This window comes from Pistacia vera, unplaced genomic scaffold (genome assembly GCF_008641045.1).
Source record: "Pistacia vera cultivar Batoury unplaced genomic scaffold, PisVer_v2 Contig291, whole genome shotgun sequence".
Classification (NCBI taxonomy): domain Eukaryota; kingdom Viridiplantae; phylum Streptophyta; class Magnoliopsida; order Sapindales; family Anacardiaceae; genus Pistacia; species Pistacia vera.
Window position 1 is genome coordinate 92,102 of NW_022196103.1, and position 20,081 is coordinate 112,182.

The 20,081-nt window shown below is 34.8% G+C and overlaps 3 protein-coding genes across 3 annotated transcripts; all 3 read right to left on the bottom strand.

Moving 5' to 3' along the window:
* Positions 1–101: 101 nt before the first annotated feature.
* LOC116134718 (glycine-rich RNA-binding protein 4, mitochondrial) lies at positions 102–1,770 on the bottom strand. Its single transcript, XM_031420378.1, has 4 exons — positions 1,571–1,770; positions 1,431–1,499; positions 490–596; positions 102–381 (listed from the first exon to the last, which is right to left on the bottom strand). The coding sequence occupies exons 1-4, from the start codon at positions 1,731–1,733 to the stop codon at positions 268–270; spliced, it is 453 nt and encodes a 150-aa protein (XP_031276238.1). The 5' UTR covers positions 1,734–1,770; the 3' UTR covers positions 102–267.
* A 1,869-nt stretch (positions 1,771–3,639) lies between these two features.
* LOC116134789 (pyrophosphate--fructose 6-phosphate 1-phosphotransferase subunit beta-like) lies at positions 3,640–8,498 on the bottom strand. The gene is made up of 15 exons (XM_031420434.1): positions 8,240–8,498; positions 7,427–7,594; positions 7,210–7,331; positions 6,967–7,020; positions 6,755–6,861; positions 6,545–6,650; positions 6,302–6,365; positions 5,926–6,014; positions 5,578–5,709; positions 5,177–5,463; positions 4,975–5,086; positions 4,766–4,850; positions 4,313–4,357; positions 4,092–4,160; positions 3,640–3,738 (listed from the first exon to the last, which is right to left on the bottom strand). Exons 1-15 carry the CDS (start codon positions 8,406–8,408, stop codon positions 3,662–3,664), a joined length of 1,686 nt encoding a protein of 561 aa, XP_031276294.1. The 5' UTR covers positions 8,409–8,498; the 3' UTR covers positions 3,640–3,661.
* A 1,207-nt stretch (positions 8,499–9,705) lies between these two features.
* On the bottom strand, positions 9,706–12,186 carry LOC116134802 (protein NRT1/ PTR FAMILY 6.4-like). Its single transcript, XM_031420448.1, has 5 exons — positions 12,106–12,186; positions 11,903–12,023; positions 11,591–11,808; positions 10,751–11,298; positions 9,706–10,612 (listed from the first exon to the last, which is right to left on the bottom strand). The coding sequence occupies exons 1-5, from the start codon at positions 12,106–12,108 to the stop codon at positions 9,736–9,738; spliced, it is 1,767 nt and encodes a 588-aa protein (XP_031276308.1). The 5' UTR covers positions 12,109–12,186; the 3' UTR covers positions 9,706–9,735.
* Between the last annotated feature and the right edge of the window lie 7,895 nt (positions 12,187–20,081).

The following is a 20,081-nucleotide window of genomic DNA, read 5'->3' on the forward strand; positions in this document are numbered from 1 at the left end:
GTATTGGCATAACGAAAGACGTCAAAAAAATAGTGAAATGATTTAGTTGAAGGAGATATATTCAAGAAAATATAATCGTTAAAATTTAAAAAAATTATAAGTTTATATCCCATAAAGAATTAAATTACTGAATAAAACTTAAAGAAATTAAACTCATTCATATCCCAAAACCTTGCTATTACACACTGCATCGTGTGCTCTCAGATAATCATTCTCTACCACCGAATAAACAAGGATATAAATTTGTTCATAAAGAGTTCAAATTGTTCATTTATTGCGACTGGTGAAGTCTCCAACGTTTGTGAGGCGTGGGACAACAATGGGTTGACCCCGTACCCTTTGTAGAGCAAACCTTATCCTTAATGGTCGACCCATCAATGCCTGCAACCAAAACCATCTCAGTAATGCAGTAGTTTTCAATTTTGACAAAAATGATATGAGAAGATTACTTCAACTTCAAGCAATCTTTATTCTTTGCTTATCCCTTACTTTTCCATCCATGGCACTTTTTGCTGATTCAGCATCATTCTCTTTAGAAAAATGAACAAATCCGAAGCATCTTGACCTCCCAGTGTCTTTGTCATATATTATCTTAACTGAAACACAACATTTGCTGGAATTAGTAACTTTATCAACTATCGTATTCATATAGTTGGCACCATAGAAAATCCAACACACTTGAGTCCAGATTAAAAGTAAAGGACGATAATAACCAAAACAAAACAAAAAAAAACCCTTCAAGTGATTCAATGCTCTATAGATAGATATTAAGAAGTTAACATCTCCTTGCTTAGTTCGGATATATTCAACTCATTTAGTCAATTAATAAATGATTCAGTGACTGCACACCAAATATGTTGCAAATTATTTGCAAACTCATGCCATGGTACCCGTCTCATTGTGACCCATTATGAAGTTATCGCAATGGTTGAATCAGAAAAGAATACCATACACGACCAAAAAATATGCAAGGGGTCAGTTCATGAACAAAAGTGGTGACTGCTAAAGTTTTTTGAGTGTATAATTCACGTTAGAAAGTCTAGTTTGTATGCACAATAATTATAATAAATGACAACCTAGTGACTCTTATTGAGTTTTTTCTTCTAATGAAAAATTTAATGCCTTTCAGTATTATAATCAAAGAACAAAAACACAAGAAAACTCTATCCTGTTTAAGTTTAAAAACATTGTTGATTCAATTTAAACTTAAATGTTTGGGATAATTTAGCATTCCAGTATGCATAAATTGTAAAAGAGCATTTTGTAATAAAGCCAATACTTGGTATGATATGATATCAAACCCTTTGACCATGATGCCTTTGTTTAGAACTATCAAATATGGTCATTCAGACAATTGATCAAACACATTGACGTTGTTTAGGTTAAGGCGCGGCCATATTACATGTTGAGGTGTCAAGATATTAATTTACCTTCTTCGACGTCTCCAAAGGAAGAGAAAGCGTCTTTCAAGGACTTCTCATCCACTGAACTTGACAAACCTTCAATACCCAACAATGCATTGAGTAAAATAATCATAATAATCATATATATGTAAATATGCAGAAGGTACCTGCAACAAAAAGTTTAGGGCTAGGAGGAGGAGACGGGAAAGAGGAAGAGGAAGAGGAAGATAAAGATGATGAACAGTAGCTCCGCAGGTTAAGAGTTGAGCTATTGGTGCTAGTGAGTGATGTTAAAGCTCTTCTAGCAATCCAAGTGATATTGTTCTCCATTGTTCGCTACAAGTCAGCCACTAGTAATGACTCTTGTTTTCTTCTTCAATAAGGCAGAACGAAGGTTTGCCTAAACAACAAATTGGTATCTAAAAGGTTTTAAAATGATAAATAGGTACCTTCCATCATGTTCTGTTAGTGATTTTCCTTTGATAATAGTAAAAAGACTAAAATACCCTTAAAAGTTTAATATTTTAGCTTTTTATAAATTTAAAAATTAAAACCCCCTAGGTTTGCTAATTTGACTAAATACCCCAATATATACAAATTTTATAAAATAACAAAAACAACCCCACCACAGCAGTGCCAGATTCTGGCCTGGCCGAAAAATTGTGTTACGACACAGACCCGTCGGATCTATGTCGTAACACGTCGATCTGGCCTTTTCAGGCCAGATCAGCCACGGATCTGGCCGAAAATTGCCAGATCGACGTGTTACGACACAAATCTGACGGGTCTGTGTCGTAACACGATTTTTCGGCCAGATTCCGGTCTCGACGGCCAGATCTGGCCGTAGATCTGGCCTTTTTCGGCCAGATCAGCCATGGATCTTGCCAAAAAATGCCAGATCTACGCGTTACGACACAGATCCGACGGGTCTGTGTCGTAACGCAATTTTCCAGTCAGATTCCGGCGGTGGTGGCCGGAATCTAGCACTGCGGTAGCGGGGGTGTTTTTGTTATTTTATAAAAATTTTATACATTCGGGTATTTAGTCAAATTAGCAAACCTAGGGGGTTTTTTAGAAATTTTTAAATTTATAAAAAACTAAAATATTAAACTTTCAAGGGCATTTTAGTCTTTTCACTATTATCAAACGAAAATTACTAACAGAACCTGACGGAAGGCACCTATTTGTCGTTTCAAAACCTTTTGGGTACCAACTTGTCATTTCGGAAAACCTTGGGTATGCATACGTCGTTCGGCCCTTCAATAATTAAGAAAAATGCTACTAATTGAGTGATTAACTAGAGACCCTAACTCACTCTTGGAACAGTAAAGGTAAAAGTTTTTTTTTTAAATTAATAATCTAAATGTATATCATTGATCTAAGTATTAGAATTTTATCTCACGGAATATGTCCATCCGGGTGTGTTTGTTTTAGTATTTTTGAAATATTATTGGTAAGTAAAGTTAGGTGATTATTACATGGTAGAATTTAAAAATTAACAAAAAAAACCCTTTAAATTTGTTAATTTAACTAAACACTCCAATATATAAAATTTTTATAAAATGACAAAAACACTTCCATCTACCCACAATTGCCAGATTTCGGCCACCACTGCCAGAATCTGGTGTTACGGTGCACGATCAATCGGTCGTGCACCGATCTAGCCAAATCGAGAAAAAGGTCAGATCGGAGCATTACCTACCAGTTCCGGCTGGTAGTGTGCCGTTGTGAAAAAATTCCTGTTGAAACTGGCAACTAGGGTGGGTGGGAATGTTTTTGTTAATTTATTAAAAAAAAATTGTTAGGGGTGTTTTTATCAATTAACAAATCTAGGGGGTTTAAAAAGCTTCTTAATTTATGATATATGATTTTGAAAATAGGGAACAAATGTGTATCTGTATTTGGAACAGGGACAGGATAATGGTGAAATAATGAAACAAAGGCAGCCAGTTAAAAGAATATCTTCCACAAGCAGATGACAACGCATCTCTCTGTGTGTCCAATAAATGGAATGAAATTTCTCAATTGATTACAGAGATAAAATGTTTGATCCTCTAATAAATTACAATCCAACGGAAGACTAGATTTTTAGTAATATATACTAAGGTTTCACTCCCACCATCCTTATTTCCTTGACATCTTTTTTGTTCTGGGGAAGCAAAATTTTAGACTTTGCTGAGTGTTACATATAGTAATTAACTGTATGCTTCATGTAAATTGGGATATATTGCGACCGAATATCAACCACAACTTCTGTCCTACGTTTGTGCTCCAAGTTCCAGCCGCAGAGTATGATTGAGATCATCCGCTGTCGACCCAACAAATTGAATTGGACCTGATCAAAACACGATAGTAATGAAAGATATAGTAAATCCATACATATAAAGCATATTCTGCAGATTCAGTTAAGCATATTTAACGAGTCTCTGAGTAATATAGCAAATATGTCCAAGAAGAAACTAGGCTATCAAAATTAAAATCATTAGTGGTTTTTCAGAAAGCCATTGTTCAATAAAGTTGCCACCATCTATGAATTCTTCAACTGTTCCAACTCACGCTGGTAAAAATTTTTTAGTTGTTTGATAAAAGTACTGGTTAATACATCTAAGATATTCAAGTGAAACTCCATCATTAAAGAACAAAGCCAGAAAGATTATATTAGATAAAATATCTATAATATTAATATACCTGGACTGACATATCGATTCTTGAGGGCCCATTCATCCCGCAAAGATGCAAATTTCTTGAATGGTGCACCTGATAAATGTATTAACAATTCAACAAAACAAATAAATTTCTTGGCTGTCCAGGAAAATCATCACGTTCTTATTGCAGCAGCCCAGGCACTACTAAATTAATGTCATTTCATTGCCACTGAAGGCAATACAAGTGATAAAAAGGAAAGTTACCTTCGAGTTCCACCGTTGCCTTCTTAATCACAGGCTTGAACTTCCCTGAAAGAGAAATTATAAAACAGAGTTTATAATTGGGTGCCTAATGACATATACAAGTACCCAAGTTACTCAACTATACGAAAGTTTAACATATCTTATGTCAATGTTTTATTTATGAATCCCTAGCTCAACATCATCAATTTATAGTAAATTAAGTTTATGTTTAATACTCTTTCTCTAATGCGGACATCTATATGATAACACTGTTCTATGAAATAAATTAACCAATGTCAATGAACTCAATTTATATATCTTTTCGTATTTTAAGTTGGATTTTAAGTTCAGATTAGAGAAAAAAAAAATATGTTGGTATAAAACCTCAACACAAACTGCACCTCGGCAATACACTTTCTCACAGTTCTGGTTAGCCTTGAGTTAGTATGTTAACAAAGGGGAGTAGCGGTGTACCATGTCTCCTCTCTACATCCATTAATGAAGTCAATGCTGTTCCTCCAACCGTCCATTCTTCAACTCGAGCACCCAGATTTCCCACCTGTATATGCCCATCAACATATTCTCACTAACACAAAATCACTATGAAACGAGGAATTTGAAAAAAAAAAAAAAAAATGTAAAGGATAACAAAGAAATATTGAAAATAAGGAAACAAAACAAACCGATGAAATCAATCCAGTCTTTCCGGAATGGAGGAGGGCTCCAGCAGCATATCCCAATGCATAGCAGTAGTTTGCATCAAAGTTTGTTGGGAAGCCACATCTACCTTCATAACTGCGTATTGAACAAATACTATATTAGCTTTCGTAAACATCATGGAACAGCTGATCCAAGAACTAACAAGATGAACAAATTTTTAGTTACCCAAAGAAGTGGGACCGTCCTTGGAACTCCCCTTTATATGCACCACCCTGCTTCCTTTTTTCCAATTCAGTTTCCACCATTTCGATTAGCATTTTTTCTGTTTCTATCTTGGCAACCTGCACATTCCCGTGTGGATCTCTTTCAAGCATTAGTTGCTCCTGAATAGCTTTAGGTAGCAACTCTAATAGCTCCCGGGATTGACTTTGAAGTTTTTTTTTCCACATCCCAGCTTTATCGACAGCGTCATGAGCTAAGATTTCATTTAGCTCTGCGATAAGTTGTTGTACCTGCAATGTGGGATGGTATACAAGCAACATGATAATTTAACTGCATCTATTGAGGAAATTGTATGTATGAAGAAGATATTTAGCAACATTGATCATCTTCTATTTGAATCACACCTCAGGGATGAAGTCAATCAGGCCTTCAGGTATAAGTATAACGCCATAGTTATAACCAAGCTTTGCACGTTTACAGATTATATCAGTAATATAATCTGTAACATTCTTCAATGTTTGATTCTTGGCAGCAACCTTCGTCAAGATACAATCTTGTCAGAGCTGACAAAAGTTGGAGGATTTATAAAAACATTCAACATGATGATCACATGAACAACTTATCTCTGAGTTGCATCATCTATTGTTTTCATAGTCATGCTTTAGAGTGTAATAATAATTACAAACGAATCTATGGCACACATGTGGTTGACCAAATTGAAATTGAAATGAACATAGGAATCAGAAGGGTACCTCTTCCCCGATAATGGTAATATTTGGATGAGTTTGCAAAGCACACTCCAATGTTATATGAGAAGCTGCACGGCCCATAAGCCTGACAACTGTAGAAATGGATAATGCAGCAAATATTCAACAAGTGAAATTTTAGAAAAAGTGTGGATTAACTTCAATAATATGGTACTTGTATTTATACCAGAATTAACTTACGAATTGATAAGATCGATATCGTTGCCGGATTACTAATTACTAGTATTGCTATCCACATATGACATAATTGATGTTACTTTTAAAACCTTGTAATTTTTTCTTATTTACTTTGTTAAGCATTGAAGAGGCAATAAACATAAGGCATAACCGAATTTGATAAATTTATAACCAGAGTACTCACAGTGATAGTATTTGCCGGTAGAACGAGCATCTACCATCACATTTCCAATAATTTCAGCATATATCTGCACCTTGAGGGCCAGTAAACATCATCAAGAAATTCCTATTACAACAATCATACGTTAAATTTTCCTAAATTAGAACAAAGTTTTATGAGGATTTACATTAAGCTCTACAGAAACTAACGATCGAAGATTGCAAGTCTGGAGTGAAAATAAAAAATATATATATATATATCAATTACCCTGCATGCAGTGTCAAATCCAAAACTTATGGGAACCTCTTTGCATTTTAAATCACCATCAATGGTCTTTGGGCATCCAATAACCCGTGTCTTCATCTTTTTACCCCTGAAAATTTTGATAATTTAACCAAAAAAATGGAGTCAACAGAGCAACCTAAGATTACAGACAATGGCAGAAAATTAATTGCCTTGAAGTTGTGCACACTGTACCTGAAATTTTCAGCAAGGAGACAAGCGTTTGTGTTTGAGTCATCCCCGCCAATGACAACTAGTCCATCCAAATCAAGCTTCACTGCCGTTTCTTCAGCTTGCTTAAACTGAAACTCATGATGACCATACAAAATTAGACATCTGAAATCAAGTAATGCTATGTTTTTCCTAGAATCAATCTCAACAAGACTTATTAAGGGGTACTGGGGTACCTGTTCTGGAGTTTCAATTTTGTCTCTGCCGCTACAAATCATATCAAAGCCACCCTGTAGAAAGAGTCCACATTATATAAATACAAATCCTCAAGAAAGAAGTTGATATCATGAATCAAACGCTCTCATTAAGTAGGTTTATTTATGCTAAATTATTGTTAATGCAACTTCACCTCTACAAAAATGTTAGCAGAAATCAGTATTTACTGACTGTTTTGCAATAATAGCACTCAAAAGCCTTACCTGGTTTCTATATGGGTAGATAAACTCAGTAGACAGCTCAACATATTTGCACTTCATGATCCCTGCTGGACCACCCTTAAACCCGTAAAGCTTGCTTCCGTTGACTCGTTCCTGCAAATAATCTAACCAAAATACGAAACAACCATTTCAAAAAGAACAAATTTTACAAATCCAACTTAACTAAACTTGTTTAAAAATTAAAAAATAGAACCCTCACCAAAAATCCCGCATATCACATTGTGGCCACCAGGCGCCTGCCCTCCTGACAAAACAACTCCAATCTTCAAACTCTTACTCTCCAAGCCACTCCCCTTAGTGGGATCACCTTTCACCACCTTTGCTGATGGCTGTCCAAACATGTTTGGAAACAACTTCGATATCTCTTCTGTAATAGCAAGTTGTATTTTATATTAACATTTCAAGCTACATAAGTATGATTACACAAGATTTAATTTTACCAAAAGTTAATAGATTTAAAGTTACAATTGCAATATTTAGCTTAATTTTTTACTCTTTTTTAAAAATAATTTACAAATCTTGATTTAATGAAAATTTCGTTACCTTTACGATAAGTTTTATAGCTAGTAATCATATCCTATAATCATACATCCAATATAAAAGGAGTTCCTTGAATTCTCCAAATGTGTTCTTTACTAAAACTTGTGTGTCACACAAATATCAAAAATATATTCTCAGTGAACCAATTATATATACACACCTGGACAGGATCCAAAAGAGACAAAATTTAATCTTAAAGACATATCGCATATTTCAAGCTTTTCTTATAACTACAGAAAGTCAACCATCATACTAAGATAAATATTTCCAACAACTAAAACTAAACGATACGTTGTAGAAATAACATATTTACATTCATACGAACAAGCGCGTCTTTGTGAGCATATACAATACAAGTTTACTTACAATCAGTTTTTGAACGTGAAGCATGTGCATATAAATACTACTAAATATGTGATATAATTAATGATTGTATAGTAGAACAAATGAACTATGGTATTAGGAAGCGTACCGGGGTTCCCAGCGGCGGAGCTAGGGGGGCCGTCGACAATGTGGAAGGAGTTTTTGAGAACTGTCGGGAGAGGTAGAGAGACGTTTAATCTCCTAATTTGGAGTTCACTGTAAAGGGAGACAAAACGGCCAGGTTCGTCGTTTTTCACCGCGACGAAACCGTTTGACATGGCGGAGTGACGTGATTGACGTGAAGAGAATGTAAGAAGGGCGAGTTAGGACAGGAAGACAAAGAGCACTATTGTGTTTGACTGTATGCCGTGCCTGTGTTGGATTTTTTGGCTTTATTGAGTGGTTGGTTGGTTTGTTTTTGTCTAGTTCTGTGGGTGTTTTCAGAGTTCGTTAAGAACAAGGGCAAAAACGACATTGACACGTTGTAGACTCCGCCAATCTGTGGTTTACTTTGTTAGTTGGAAAATTGGATGGTGAAATTGGAAATTTGGAGTTGAAAGGGTTCAGACTCAGTTTGATGGGTTAATCTAATCATAGTAGTGTCTCCGGTAATCACCGATATTAAGGCTTAAGAGAAACTTAGGAGTTTATGAAACTCCTTTTTACTCTTTTATCATTTTATCATCGGATTACCAAATGATAATTATTTCATATGTTAACCTAAAATTCATAAAAAATTGGTTAGGTAATTAAGGGTATTTTTCAAGAATGTTCTTATTTTATTTCATAACATTTCCTATAAAACTGATTTGACAGCAGTTTGTTTATAATAACATATACCAAAACATTGAATTAATCTAAGCTTTTGACAATAGTATAATCGAATGAATAGTGGTTGAATTCTGGACATGATTTATAGTATTTATTATTATGATTTCTTTTTATCTTGTAATTTCTCCTAATTTTTTGAAGAGGACAAGCACCGGATATATGATGCACAAAACAAACAGCTCATGCTACTTTAATCAATTACTTTATTTTTCACATGGTTTAAACTGAACCCGTTAAACACTTAAAATACATAAGTCATAAGTCCTAAGTCATAACCCAGGCTTCTTTTTCTTTCTTCGCAGGAACCTTCTGGTTGTTGATGGCATCCAGTGAGTCAAAATAGCATTTGGTCTGGGCTCCAATGAAATGGGCCTTAGCCTGTCTAGATAATTTTTAGTATAGAACCTTTTATTCAGCCTCAATTTGTCCAGAAACTAGTAATTTTGCTCAAATAGAATACCTTGTGTCGCTAAAATTGAATTGAAAGTCCCCATTTATACGCATTTAGGTGCTCAGTTGATTTGATTATGTGAACGTATGATTCTTGCAGAAAACACAATATAAATAGATGGCCATTTACCCAATTTTTAATCAAATGAAATGAAAAATTGAGTTGAGATCGTATGACTTAACACAGGACACAAACTTCACTTATAAAAATAAAGATTTTGCACAGAATCAACCCTCACTCAATATATAGCGCGGTACAGAAAAGAATGCTTAAAACACAAATTGACTATTTTTACACCTGAGTACCGACAAATAACAATACCACTAGACCTCCATCTCCGGTTTTCCTTCTGTAATCCAATGATTCTCTATGTCTTGAAGCTCTTTCTCTCCAGAGTTACTACCCTTAACTGTAGGCTGTATTTTGTACACATGTCTCATTGCAAACACAAGAAAAACCAAGAAATTTATAACTCCTAATACCGCTAGCACCAAGTAGAAGTTTTCTAACTTGGCTTTATTCAAATTGCTTCTTAGCCAGCTCTTCTGGGTTACTTTGTCTATAAGAGACACCAACAAACTGCTCACAAACATCCCCATTGAAATGGCGCTTAGGAAAAGCCCTGTGCTCATTGATTTCATCCTCTCTGGTGCCTCCCTGATGAAGAACTCAAGTTGTCCAACATAAACAAAAGCTTCTCCAGCACCCACCAGGAAGAACTGAGGGACTAACCAGAAAGCACTTATTTTTATGTGTTTATGAACATAAATTTCCCTCCTTTCTTTTTCAACAATGGCAGAAACCACCATAGCTATTACTGAAAATACGAGTCCAATACCAACCCTCTGAAGACTTGTCATTCCTTGGACATTGTGGGTGATTTTTCGAGCCAGGGGAACAAAGACTCTTTCGTTTAGTGAAGTAAAGAGGAGAATACTGATGAAGAGAAAAGTTGATAAAGAACCTGAAGGGACAACGAAGGAGCCAATTTGGCGCTCCATGAAGGTGGCTTGTTCTACAGTGAAGGTTGTCATTTGAGAGTAAACCGTCCAGAAAAGGATACATGTAGACCAAATCGGAATGAGCTTTAATACCATTTTCACCTCTTCAATTTGAGTCACAGTAGAAACTATCCAAGAACTAGTTTTGTATTCATTAGCAGCCTCATCTTCGCCCAAAATTGCAGCCTTGTCAAGGCACCTAAACAATATCACACAAACAACATTTTTTTAGTTTCAGGAAAGTTTTTTATAAACAAAAAAGTGCATGCTAGCTCTGATGTTGAACTTGTTGTAAATTGTGTGCTTAAGATTCAATTGTTCTGAACTGGGTACTTACTTGAATCTTTCGGTGTGGGGGACCTTGGCATTGTGGTACTCATTCAAAAGGCTAGGATAAGAAGGATAAGGTTGAGTCCTCTTCTTCCAAGCTAAGAGTAACACTCTCCATATGACAGTTAAAGGGCTGCCTTGAGGCTTCTTGAAACGGTACCACCGCGTGCCGCATAGCAATACAGCAACTGCAATCCCCATTGTGCCTGCTGAAATGCCATACCCCCAACCTCTTCCTACATTATCTTGCACATACACTAACACTATCACAGCAAACAATGATCCAATGCTGATGGCAAAATAGAACCTATTGAAGAAGAAAACCATGGCCTTCTCCTCCTTGGGGTCTGATGAGTCAAATTGATCAGAACCAAAGCCTGAGACATTGGATTTTATGCCACCACCACCAAGTGCTATGGTGTAAAGAGCTGCATAGAGCATAGCCAGTTGCCGACCATTGGCCACAATGCACTCATGGTGCTGTCTTCTGTAGTCACTGCATGGAGGAGGAATCATGCTAGGAATGCTTGCAGCCAAGGTTAACAAAGTCACCCCCTGTTGCAAGATTAACAAAATAAAACAGCCACCGACCACTCAGTCTCATTTCTCTTTAATTAATCATTTGCACAAGATAATATTTGCTGACTGGATGGCCTAATTTATTTTATTAGTTTTGGAGCAATTTAAATTGATTAATTAATAGATAAAGTTTAATTGTAGCAAGGGTCAGTCAAAACGATATGAAACACTAGAAACAGAGTATTATATTAGATACTCCATCTGTATTTAAGCTAGGCAGTCTACATGGATCCTGGAATGATTTTTGGTTTAACGAATGAAAACCTACCACAGCAGTTATGGAAGCAAAGATTGCAACTGTCAAGTAGCGGCCAAGTTTGGCATCTGCAAGGAAACCACCAAGGAGTCCAAAAAGGTTAAGGGTTCCCATGAAGTTGGTAACAATAGTTGCAGATTTTGCAGAAGGTAAATGCAAATCTCCAACCAAGTATGTAACCAAATTCATTGATATGCCCATAACACATATCCTCTCTGAAAGCTCAGTTCCTGCAACAAAAGTTTGATATATTTAACTGAATATAAACATATAAATGAACATGAAACAACAACAAACACATTGGTTTATGTTACTGAGAAGCACCTAAGATGAGTCCTGCGGCAAGCCATCCACCAGTTTTGGACTTATCCACAGGATTCCCTCTAAAATCAACGACAGGTTCTTCATTTGCACCATTTTTTTCTCCATGAGATGAAACCAGAACCTAGAAAACATAAAACCATTAACAAAATAATAAGTATTGAAGCCTGCAAATTATGAAGTACTTTGTTAAAGGAAGCACTCACCATGGTCAAGCTGGGGAAATGAGAGAGAGAAAGAGAGAGCGAGAGAGAGAGAGAGAAGTGATTATTGGTGTTAAGAGCTTCCAAGCTTTTATAAGCAATTAAAGAATAGAATTAATACAAGTGGATTATTGGAGTTGGCAAGGAAAGGAAAGGAGTATAATAATTGACAAAGCTTAAAGGGTGGAACGTCAGCAGCCTGCTGTACTCTCCACATGTTTAAGTGGTGAACAGTAGATGGAGTGTAGGAATTTTGTGTCTTTTCTTTTTTATTTCTTTGGTACAATTTTGGAACCATTATTGCAATTATACTTGTGGCTTTCTTATACAATGTTGATAAAGAAATTTGAATCTGCACCAACCAGAGAATTTTGATTGACCCTGTTGGAACCGGAATGGATGTGCTCATGATAACCAGCAGTGGATGAATAATAAATGCAATAAAGTAAATGGCAGAAAGATTTTTAAAGTGGTTCAGCAAGTTAGAACTTGAGCATACGTCCAATGTTATCTTATTATTTTTGAAAGTTTACAAAGAATAGTATAATTCCTAGGAAAATTTGTTTAGAACAATTGCCCAACCCCCCTGAAAACAAGTTATGATGGATTTATATAGCACCAATTTACATGATAGAGTTGAGATAAGATTCAAATACATAGAATTAGGAAGCTGCATGATCTTCGGCTACTTTAGTTGGAGTCTAAGTCAATCTAAATATCTTCCTTCCAAATTGAGTCAATCTAAATATCTTCTCTCCTAATAAGGAATTATCCTCTCAGGATTGACCGTACAACAATAGCCCCCCAGTTTTTGGAGTGCGTAATCGCACTTCAAAAACTCATGTCTTTGATCTGGATGGCTGTCGCACTATAGGCTGCAGTCTCAAATTGAAGATCTTGAATTATGCTTGTCGCGATCTAAGAGATCTTGAACACGTAATCTCAAGCAAATGAGCGAGCTTATGAGATTAATCAAAAAGCATAAAGAGTTTGATCTGAGAGCATAGGGAGCTTGATCTGAGAGCATAGCTCGATCAGAAAGCATAGAGAACTTGACCTGAGAGCATAGCTCGATCAGAAAGCATGGAGAGCTTGACCTGAGAGCATAGCTCGATCAGAAAGCATGGAGAGCTTGACCTGGGAGCATAGCTCGATTAGAAAGCATAAAGCGCCTGATCTGAGAGCATAGCTCGGTCAAAAAGCATGGAGCGCTTGATCTGAGAGCATAGCTCGGTCAAAAAGCATGGAGCGCTTGATCTGAGAGCATTGCTCGATCAAAAAGCATGGAGAGCTTGATATGAGAACATGGCTCGATTAGAAAGCATGGAGAGCTTGATCTGAGAGTATGGCTCGATCAAAAAGCATGGAGAGCTTGATCTGAAAGCATGGCTCAATCAAAAAGCATAAGGAGTTTGATCTGAGAACATTGCTCGATTAGAAAGCATGAAGATCTTGATCTGAGAGCATAGCTCGATCAGAAAGCATAGAGAGCTTGATCTGAAAGCATTGCTCAATCAAAAAGCTTGGAGAGCTTGGGAGCTTGAGAGCTAGTGAGCTCTTTCTAATCTGAGAGATTTGAGCACGCGATCTGAGTGATCTGGCCACACAATCTAAGAACTCTGATTTGGAACAGACTTCAGTATTTTGACGATAACTTGAGCTGTAGACCTCATATTTGGATGATTCTTGACTGTCGGAAAGCTAACTCGAAGGGCTACAATTCTTGTGTTTACCATTTAGCCAGATTTAGACTTTGTCCTGCTCAGATTTTCATATTTGATGACGTGATTCTAGATTAAGAAGCTGGGATTTGTTGAAGAAGTTGAGACTTGAGGGAAAAACATGGAGAGCTGTTATGAATCGGGCTCTCCTTCTAGCACCAAAATGTTGATACAGAAATCAGCACCAACCAGAGAATTCTGATTGCCCCTGTCGAAACCGGAATGGATGTGCGTGTGATAACCAACCGTGGATGAATAATAAATGCAATAAAGTAAATGGTAGAGAGATTTTTAAAGTGGTTTGGCCAGTTAGAACTTGAGCCTATGTCAACTGTTATCTTATTATTTTTGAGAGCTTACAAAGAACAGTATAATTCCTAGGAAAATTTGCTTAGAACAATTGTTCAGCCCCCCTGAAAATAAGTTATTATGGGTTTATATAGCACCCATTTACATGATAGAGTTGAGATAAGATCCAAATACGTAGAATTAGGAAGTTGCATGATCTGCGGCTACTTTATTTGGAGTCTAAGTCAATCTGAATATCTTCCTTCCAAATTGAGCCAATCTAAATATCTTCTCTCCTAATAGGGAATTATCCTTTTCGGATTGACCGCACAATATAGAATACAACAAAATACGGAAAGTGACTGTTTCTCACTTCCAAATCTACTTCTTATCTCTTTATTGATTATCATATATAGGAAAACACTAGTTTTTTCACAAGTTGAAAGCCAAGTGGATCTTCATGATAATTTCTCAGGAGTCCATTGCTGGCCCTGCACCTGCAATCCTGCATTGTTTCTAATCTTGTTACTACTCAATTCAAAATATATACAAATTGAAATTTTAATTATAGGATTTGTTCATGTAATAATACAAACCTTTCTCTTGTTTTTTAATCCAATTTTAATTTATTAAGAATATAAAATATTAAAAAAGTTTTAAGTAAATTGATTGATTTGTGTGTTTGTGATGATAATGGGATGAATGGGGCCATGGAACTCTAATTATGGCATTCACCAAAACAAAACCGTGTAGTCTTGAAATTTTCTTTCTTGTAGTTGACAAGACAATGCTGCCTACTTTGCAATCAGCTGGGACATGATAGCATTAAAGAAAGTATTAATAAGTTATGGTTATCGCAACAAAAAGTATATATGATTATGATTGAAGAAATCTGTAGATATCTTGGAGTTGGAATCTATATTCCAAATTAAGGCATTAATTCATGGTTATTAATATCCTACGATATGCGATATGTATCTTATGATACGATTCGATACGGATCGTTAACGATACGTATTAGAGAGTGTATCCTAAACCTTTCAATATGTTGATATATATCATATGATACGATACATATGTATTTGTATCCTTAAAAATATCGATACAATTTTATTAAATTTGGCCAAAGGCCCAAAAAAAATTTTGGATCGGATCCAAGTCACCCAATCTGGTTCACTAAAACTTGTCCAAATTTACCCATTTTGCATGGAGAAATTGAAGAGGAAGATGTGTTGCTCATTTTGTGTGATAATAATAACACTAGTGGAGATACATATATTGATATTAATCTTGTAAATGATATAAATGGTTGAGAGAAAATAATATTTATTCTTAATTTTGTGATTAATTTTGATTATGTAATACCATAATTTAAAGCTAATAATACCATAAAATTCATTAATTAATCATAAGGATAATATTAATTTTTAGAAAAATTTTATTATTATTTTTTTAAAAAGTATATCGTACAAAATATGATACATTATTCGAAAAATTAGGTTTCGATACACGATACGATACGCAATTTGTCAAAGTATTAATTTAATTATGTTCACTTTTAGATTTGAGATTTGTTCAATTCTCTTTAGGGGCTTATAATTATTTAGGTTCAAATAGCTAGCCTTTACGCGGCAATTAAAGATAACTTTCCAAGTGCTTTACGAAAGGCATTTTCTGACTTAAAATATATCTTATAATACTTGAGGATATTTTCGACTCTGAAACTATATGTTAATCAATCATATTTCTGTTTGAAAAAGCATTTATGAAAATATCTGTATGCGGGCACCGCTGGTATTTGATGAGAAGATGATCCTAGCCCTAAGGCTGTAAGTGTACTTTTTTTTAAAGCTGATTTAATAAAGAAACAAAGTGAATGGAGAAAGTGCCAAAGAGATAATGCCACATGGAGTGTGTAACCTAAAGGACATAAATTCAGGCGTCGTCATTTTGGATTGTCCAAAACTGTAGTTTTCATGGCGATATCAAATGGGCAAAAAGAGATCATTGGAAGGCGTCGTCATTTTGGATTGTCCAAAACTGTAGTTTTCATGGCGATATCAAATGGTCAAAAAGAAATCATTGGAAGATTTAACTATCTTTTTCCGTATACATGCTTTATTTCAACTTAAATTCTTCATCTTCCATTAGGTAGAGTACAACTTCTACGTATTTTTATACACATACCTTTTGTCTATAAGTTTCCATTCAGCCAACAGTAATAACACACTTCATTTATATCTTTTTCTTTTTCTTTTCTTTTCTCATCTTTATTCTTATGCGTGTTTCATATGCCAAATGATGGTGATAATTTCGAACCTCTCTACAACTGAGGATTATAAGTCTGAACCCAAGTTTAAGTGGTAGTCATTGTCTAATAAAAGAGAAACCACCTTGAGAATTCATTGAAAAAGATCAGAACCCGAATCCACTTATTTTTCTTGGTATAGTTGCTGCTAAATAACGCCTTCCTCTGAAAGATATTAGATCCACCACGGATACAATCTCACCCAGTAAAGTTGGTCGATTCATTGGTGAAATTTGCTTTTCCGAACGTGGATTCCCTGTTTCTTCTTTTTCTTTCCACTCAAAATATTTTAATTTAAAACAAACCAACCAAGGAAAGTAATGAATCCCCCCCCCATATACCTTGGAATCAATATGTTTCTTACCATTGTCTTTGACTTCGTCCATGAGATCACGAAAGTGATTATCACCATGATTTATATATCATTTTTATCCCAGACCAAATAGTGGAGTCGAGTGCCTGAATTTAATATACATCAAAATCAAATCAGTAGTGCTAAAGCCACTAGTCTGATTTCTGAAGATACGATAAGAAATGCAGAATTATCTCTTAGGAGTCATTCATCTTTGAAATGTGCTACGTATATTTTATCATAACAAGTTTAAACTTGAATATGGGCATTTGACACGTACACTCGAGCCCAAAGACTACTTTGAAAATATAAACAAATCTACATCAACACATAGAAAAGTTTGATGCCGTAAAAGTTTATTGCCACTTAAACCAACTTAGTCGAACCTCAAAGACACATTTGATTCAATAATAAGAAATACAATAAAAGCTTCAATGAAAATAATATACAGAAAAATATAAGAAAATAATAGTAAACTTACTAACTTAAAAAGCAAGAAAAAGAAAATGACTACCAACAAAAAAAAAAACAAGAACATGAGAAGCCACAAGACGATGAGTCGTAGTAAACAGTGAATCAATATATTATAAAGCATGTGAAAATACTAATAAGAACTTACAAAATCAAAATAATATGAGAGAAAAAAAAAAAAAAAGGGTAATACTCCGTCAGTTATAAGCCATGTATAGAAACTTTTGAACATGACATGATTTCATTTCATTGTCGTTAATTGGAATAACCTTTTACTTTCAACTTTTAATCATCATGTGTCACATAAGGTTGTATACAAAGCCGAAAGTGTAGAATTATTCAAAACTAAAATTAAAAGATAATAAAGTATTAAGAGCATCCAGTTCCAAATAGACAATTATGATGCATTATCCAAATCAACTGCGAGCTCATTAAGTTTCCTTATAGATCTCTTAAACAAATTCAAGGATTGTCCAAAAAAAAAAGAAGAAAAAAAGACGATAGTGAAATCAGTTGTGACCGAAGCAAAACGTTCTGGGTTCAACAAGCATATAGCACTTCTTAAGACACAATAGTAATTGCAAATGTTGAGCATATAGGGGGGTAGAAAACGTAAGGAATTAAAACATGGCGATTTTGACCTAGAATTTGTACAATGTTGCCGTTCCAACATGAAAACAACCCGAGGATCTAACAAGTTTTCTATTGAGGGTATTGTTACAGTCACATGATACTTCATGGATAGAACTGTACTTCAAGATAACGGCTGATGTAGGGCAACATATGTGTTGCTTCATGCAACATGACCAATGATAGTTATCGACAAAATATGGAATGCATCTTTACTATTATTGATTTCTCTTGACCTTTGCTGGCTGAGATTAAGGAGTGATTAAAGCTTCAATCAATCACCTTAATTCATGTGATTGATTGAACAATTACAGGGATTTGTATTTATGGTTTTCCTATTTTACATTTACAAAAATTGTATAAATTAGTTATTATACATGCTTACAATACACTGAAAATATATACAAAAATTATTCTCTCTTCTTTTCTTTTCTCTTTAACATACTCTGGCAGTATCATAGTCTTGAATTGTTTCTCTTTGCCTCTCTCTTTCTCGATTCCTTACGATTACCATGAGGAATTCAAAGGCAACAACAATTGTTATTATAATACGACCTCTTTTGGAGCAAATTAAACACAATTTTGATAGAGGATAGCTTAAGCAAAAAAAGCTATTATATTATTAATATCAAAGCAACAATGTTGCTAAGGATCCTATTAATTCCTTACAACAGCCCCCATCAGTTAAGACTTATAGTGCCTTAAAAGGCAACTACGTGATCTAAGCGCTAGCCCCAGGACAATCAAGGCAACATTAGTTGACACCAAAAGAAAAAATTGTTCTAATGATGAAGACAAAATGAAAAGTTTAAAAAAGAAACAAAATGTCATTATTTTAAATAAAACAAGAAAATAAGAAACTCATAAAACAAACAATATAAGAGAAAATAGAATAGACTTGTATATACAAGACACTGAAACATGTATCCATGAGGCTTCACTCATCAAATCAAATCAAGAAACAAAGCCACTGAAGCATGTATATATCCAATGAAAATGATGTTTGAAAATGGATATATGAGTTGAAAAATACGAAATAATCAAAAATAAGTTTTCAAAAGATATAATCACATCATTCTCAAAACAGAAGCTGCAATATGTTTCTACTAAGGGACAATTTTCCATCTGAACAGACTTGATTGATGTGTTGAATGCTTAGGAAGATACACAATATAGATGAATGAAATAAAAATAATGTTTGAGAACAAAAAGATATGAATTGGAAAATATGAAATAATTAAACTAAGTCTTCAAAAGATATAAACACATCATATCAAACAGAAGTTGTCATACGTTTCTACTAAGGACCCTTTTCTATCTAAACAGACTTGATTGATATGTTCAATGCTTAGGAAGACACACGAAATAAAAATAACGTTTGAAAACAAAAAAACTATGAAATGATTAAAATCAGTCCTCAAAAGATATATAGGAAGACACAAAATAGATAAGCCTTCTATCAATTCACTTATTGAGACAACCATTATAAAGAGATTATAGCACCATACAAAGTGAGAGAATATAACAGTCTTGTATGCCTTTCTACTTACCCAAAAAAATAAATAAAAGTCCTGTATATCAAGAGTACTACAATGTTTACATGGACTTTTATATAACTATCAAACCATGTACGAGTTAACTTACTAGTAAGAGAATGCAATAATGCTTCTGCCAAATTTTGATTACGATAGAAGTCACCTGAAGGACCAAAGGCAACATAATAAAGCAGCCATTTGCTTGAACAAATGTAGCTAAGCATTTCAAATGGACGCTAGCTGGTAATCATCAACTGTAGCTAAGCAGCAAAGCAATCTAGAATCTTACTCCAAGATATCTCAAGGCAAATCAAGCCAAAACAGGTTAGAGACTAAAACATACGACTGAGGCTTATCAAGTAGAAAAAAGATTATTCCAAAGTAATAAGCAAGTGATAGTTGAAATTCTTCCATCAATGCAACGAGGCAATAATATGTACTGAATCAATTCAACTTCCAAATAACATCAAAAGCAGTAGAAATTTGAAAGGACGGAATTTTGAGTAGCCAACTCTCAACAAAAATGCAACCAAATATCTTGCTGTAATTAACCACTTTGTAAGCTTTTATAAATCTTAAAATAGGCGATGGTTCTGAAATCTCAACTTAGGCAATGCTACGTTCCAAAAGTAAAGCAGTTTAGAGACCTAAAAGGTCATGTATTGAGATATTAT

Bases quoted from the DNA above. Each gene is read 5' to 3' on its own strand.
- LOC116134802 (XM_031420448.1), bottom strand. The intron at 11,809-11,902 runs GTGCTTCTCAGT...CTTTTGTTGCAG, and splicing joins TGCCGCAGGACTCATCTTAG to GAACTGAGCTTTCAGAGAGG. The intron at 11,299-11,590 runs GTAGGTTTTCAT...ATCTTGCAACAG, and splicing joins TTGCTTCCATAACTGCTGTG to GGGGTGACTTTGTTAACCTT.
- LOC116134718 (XM_031420378.1), bottom strand. From the start codon at position 1,733: ATGGAGAACAATATCACTTGGATTGCTAGAAGAGCTTTAACATCACTC. The intron at 1,500-1,570 runs GTACCTTCTGCA...TGGGTATTGAAG, and splicing joins CCCTAAACTTTTTGTTGCAG to GTTTGTCAAGTTCAGTGGAT. The intron at 597-1,430 runs GTAAATTAATAT...GTTGTGTTTCAG, and splicing joins CTTTGGAGACGTCGAAGAAG to TTAAGATAATATATGACAAA.
- LOC116134789 (XM_031420434.1), bottom strand. From the start codon at position 8,408: ATGTCAAACGGTTTCGTCGCGGTGAAAAACGACGAACCTGGCCGTTTT. The intron at 6,862-6,966 runs GTACCCCAGTAC...CATGAGTTTCAG, and splicing joins AAATTGAAACTCCAGAACAG to TTTAAGCAAGCTGAAGAAAC. The intron at 5,710-5,925 runs GTACCCTTCTGA...ATCTTGACGAAG, and splicing joins TTACCATTATCGGGGAAGAG to GTTGCTGCCAAGAATCAAAC.